This window comes from Gekko japonicus, unplaced genomic scaffold, assembly GCF_001447785.1.
Source record: "Gekko japonicus isolate JY-2015 unplaced genomic scaffold, Gekko_japonicus_V1.1 scaffold2713, whole genome shotgun sequence".
Lineage (NCBI taxonomy): Eukaryota > Metazoa > Chordata > Lepidosauria > Squamata > Gekkonidae > Gekko > Gekko japonicus.
Genome location: NW_015165323.1, coordinates 98,740 through 102,815, shown reverse-complemented (window position 1 = coordinate 102,815; position 4,076 = coordinate 98,740). Strand labels below are relative to the sequence as shown.

Sequence of the window (4,076 nt, the reverse complement as noted above, 5' to 3'; positions counted from 1 at the left end):
TTTTTTTAATAAAATTGGGGGGGGGGGGGCTTTGAGAACGCCGGGAGCCACACGATATGTGTGAAAGAGCCACAGTTTGGCCACCCCTGAATTAGAACATCATCCAATTCTGGTCCAGATCATCCCGATGTCACCAATGTTCCCTCTAAGCTGAGTCAGTGTGAGCTAGCTCGCAGCTTTTTAGCCTCCGGCTCACGCATTTTTGTCTCAGCTCAGGAAGGACGGGGCTCCAGAGTACAACTAATTGATGCTGCGGCCAAACTGCTGGCTCACAACTTTAATGCCAGTCGCTCACATCGCTCACAAAGTAGAATTTTTGCTCACAAGACTCCACAGCTTAGAGGGAACCTTGGATGTGACTATCTTAGTCAGAGCTGGAGAGTCCTCAACAAATATGTGTATTTTCGTATATAATCAATTTGCACTAGGTTTTTAATGATGGCCCGTTATTCAGGTTCTTGCGTCCAGGTACTGGGTCAAGCTTTTCCCCCCCTCCTCCCTGTGTCGCACGTCCAGCGGGGCCCCCTGTGTGCCAGGTCTCCAAATCCCTCCATGGGACCGGTGGGAGGGGAGGGGAGGGCCCCATCTCACCTCAGTGCAGCAGACGTCTGAGATATGGATCATGTTGATGTTGACCACGAGGTCCAGAGAGCCGGGCCTCAGCCCCCATGTCTCCCAGCTCCCGGACGCGTCGAGGAAGACGGGCGGTTTGACATTGGGGAGGGAGAGGGCCCGGGTGAACGCTGCGATGCTGCAGGACGAGAGAGAGGAGAGAGAACCCGGTGAGCGGTGAGGACCAGCGTGGAGGAGGCACAAGTGCCAAAACATCCCTTTGGGGAAAGCTGCCGCACCTCTCCTTCCAGGAGGCAAGCACGCTGGGTCACACCCAACCAGGATAAAATGGTATCTGGTAAACTGAGCACAAACAGGGGCACGTGTATTTATTTTATTGATTTCATCAGACCACCCTCCCCACACTGTAGGCCCAGGGCAGGTAGCGACATAGATGTATCTGCTGTTAACGCAGATTTACAATATTAGAAACATATTACAATTCAAAAAAACGTCATCCTTACGTCATTAAAAACATCTGCATTAGACAACAATGTGCCTCGGCAGCAGATAATGTGGTCCCCGACTCACTGTCCCCTCTAGGCTGAGTTAGTGTGAGCTAGCTTACAGTTTTTTTAGCCTCCGGCTCACCCAATTTTGTCTTAGCTCAGGAAGGAGCACACTAATTTCTGCAGTAGCCAAATTGCTCACTCACAACTTTAATGCCAGGAGCTCACAAAGCAGGATTTTTGCTCACAAGACTCCGCAGCTTAGAGGGAACACTGGCCGCAAGAGTAAATGTACGAAAAGAGACTTCAGCAAAGTGAAACACATCAGCAATAAATCTGTACATAAAATCCATCATAGGAAATATAGAAGTCTACAGGATGCATCAAGTCCAAATTAGATATCCAACACTTTTCCTCGGTAGTAGTCAGTGTTTCAGACTTCTGGTCCTTCCTCAGGAACAAAGAGCCACAATAGAAAGCCTCATTCCAATTTCTTTACAAGGCAATATTGTTCAGTTTCTTTATGGGCCAGGTCTCCTAAGCTTGAAAGTGCACCTCTCAAGGTTGCTACTATGTAGAACAGGACCAAAAATGCATTGGAATGAGACTTTCTATTGTGGGTTTTTGTTCCTGAAGAAGGACCAGAAGTAAGTTGCAGAGCCAGGTAAGTTGCAGCCAGGTAAGTTGCAGAGCCCCCCCCCCTCGGTCCAAAACAGTCCAGTGGCACCTTTAAGACCATGTTTTATTGAGGTACAAGCTCTCCCTCCTCTGTGAGGACAGATCTGCACGTCCCCCTCCCTCCCAATAGCTAGCAATCCAAAACAGTCCAGTGTAACCTTTAAGGCCAAGTTTTATTCAGGTACCAGCTCTCCCTCCTCTGCCAGGACAGATCTGCACGTCCCCCCCCCCAATAGCTAGCAATCCAAAACAGTCCAGTGGCACCTTTAAGACCAAGTTTTATTTAGGTGCAAGCTCTCCCTCCTCTGTGAGTGCAGATCTGTGCATCCCCCCCCCCAATAGCAAGCAATCCAAAGCAGTCCAGTGGCACCTTTAAGGCCAAGTCTTATTCAGGTACCAGCTCTCCCTCCTCTGCCAGGACAGATCTGCATGTCCCCCTCCCACCTACGCCCCCCCCCCCCCATAGCTAGCAATCCAAAAGAGTCCAGTGGAGCCTGAGTGGTGGGCGTTGCCTTCTGACACGCTACCGGTGATGTCAGGGGGTGTGGCCTATGCAAATAAGTTATGCAAACGAGCTCCTGCACCTCTTCTTCTACGCAATGACCCCAGCCTGGAGTGGCGATCAGTCCTAACAGTGGGAGACCTCCAGCCACCACCTGGAGGGTGGCAACCCGAGCGGGCGCCCAGGCCAAAACACGCACCCCCCCCCCCCCGCGCTCTGGTACCTCTGCATGCACTGGGCGTCCACCTCCGAGGGCTGCCAGCGGACGTTGGGCAAGGCCTGGGCGAAGTGGACCACGTGCTGCCCGGAGCCCGACGCCACCTCCAGGGCGTCCACCTGCGGCCGGCTGGGGCTCACGTACTGCCTCAGCACCCGCAGGATGGGCTCCTTGTTCCGGTCCGCCGCCGCGGCCACGATCATCCTGCGCCTCGTCCTCCTCCTCCTCCTCCCCCCGCGGCAGAGCGTGCCAACGAGGGCGCCGGACGGAGGCTCTCCCCGACCCGCCTCGACGGGTTGCAAATAGACCAGGCAGAGAAGAAGTCCCCCGTGCAAACCTCACTTTCCGCTTCTGGGCATTGCAGACCGACCAGGGCTTCCCTTCCCACCCGCTCCTCTCCGCTGCAAGCCAGAGGGAACGCGGGAATGGCTCCGCCGCTGCTGCAGGATCCCCCGTCGGAAGGAAGCGAAGAAAAGACTACACTCCCCAGAATGCGTCGCGCGTGTTTGCTTCGGCAGTGCTCCCTCTAAGCTGAGTTAGTGTGAGCCGGCTCACGGTTTTTAGCCTCCGGCTCACACATTTTTGTCTTAGCTCAGGAAGGAGGGCTCCAGAGCAAACTGATTGATGCAGCAGCCCAATCACCTGCTCACACCTTTAACGCCAGGAGCTCACAAAGTGGAATTTTTTGCACACAAGACTCCACGGCTTAGAGGGAGCGTCGCTTCGGAGTAGCTCCCATTAAGCGCGAGAGGACCTTCGCCCTTTGCAAAAGGGCCTTTCGGGGGGGTGGGGGGGTGTTTGCAGTATCTGACAAGGGTTCCCCTTTCCAGACGCACAGAACACATTGCAATGATAATCGTTGTCAATATAAACTTTTAACAGAACGAAACGTTTAGCAGAAGTGATCGTGTTGCAATAAAGAAACGAATAAATCCTTTACATAATTTTTATTTTTTTTAAAAAAGGTCCGCAGGGCCAGGCTGCTTTCTTCCCGCACCCCCCTGGCACGTGGGCTCCAAGAGCAAGTCCCCCCCTGGCGTGCTTAACAGAATTCGGCTTTCGTGAAGAGGTAAAAATCCTGCTATGCCTTAAGGGAAAGCGGCAGACGTGAGAACGAGCCGTTCCGTTTCCGTGCAAAAGGGAGCCTGCTGCAGGACTGGTGAAATGCTGTGCAAATATCATTACTTTTGTCAAGCAAGTTAGGGGAGGGGGGAAACAAAACAAAAAAAAAACCCATGCGCCGCCCGGGAATCGAACCCGGGTCGCAAGAATGGGAATCTTGCATGATACCACTACACCAGCGGCGCGGATGACACAAGCAGCTCCTGGAAATCCTCATAAAGCTACAGCGAGCCCCCTAGTGGGACAGGATTGTAACGCAGGCCTCCCCCCCACCCCCGGCACGTGGTGGAAATTCTCCAGTTATTCCAAACTTCCGTCTTCAACTGCAGGCGCAGCATTTAGATGTCATAGGCCGGGCAGCTGACGCTCAGAGGGAACGGTTCGTTATTTCTCACGTGCCAGTTTCGAGTGCAGAGTTTCAGAACCTACAAGTGAATTTGCCAGGGGGCAGCATCCAGAACTGGCACCTGTGGGCCGGCCAAACGACAGACTTCAC

The 4,076-nt window shown here is 53.4% G+C and overlaps 1 protein-coding gene and 1 non-coding gene across 2 annotated transcripts in view; both read right to left on the bottom strand.

The window, feature by feature from the left end:
* The window catches only part of LOC107109823 (chromosome unknown open reading frame, human C16orf13), a 9,831-nt gene extending 6,918 nt beyond the window's left edge, over window positions 1–2,913 (bottom strand). Inside the window, exons 1-2 of the mRNA XM_015410530.1 lie at window positions 2,465–2,913; window positions 592–751 (exon numbers count right to left, since the gene is read on the bottom strand). Of these exons, the coding sequence (XP_015266016.1) occupies window positions 592–751; window positions 2,465–2,661 (357 nt within the window). The 5' untranslated portion in view covers window positions 2,662–2,913. The remainder of the gene's footprint in view (window positions 1–591; window positions 752–2,464) is intronic.
* A 781-nt stretch (window positions 2,914–3,694) lies between these two features.
* TRNAG-CCC lies at window positions 3,695–3,765 on the bottom strand. Its single transcript has one exon. It is a non-coding gene; the product is annotated as a tRNA-Gly (tRNA).
* Between the last annotated feature and the right edge of the window lie 311 nt (window positions 3,766–4,076).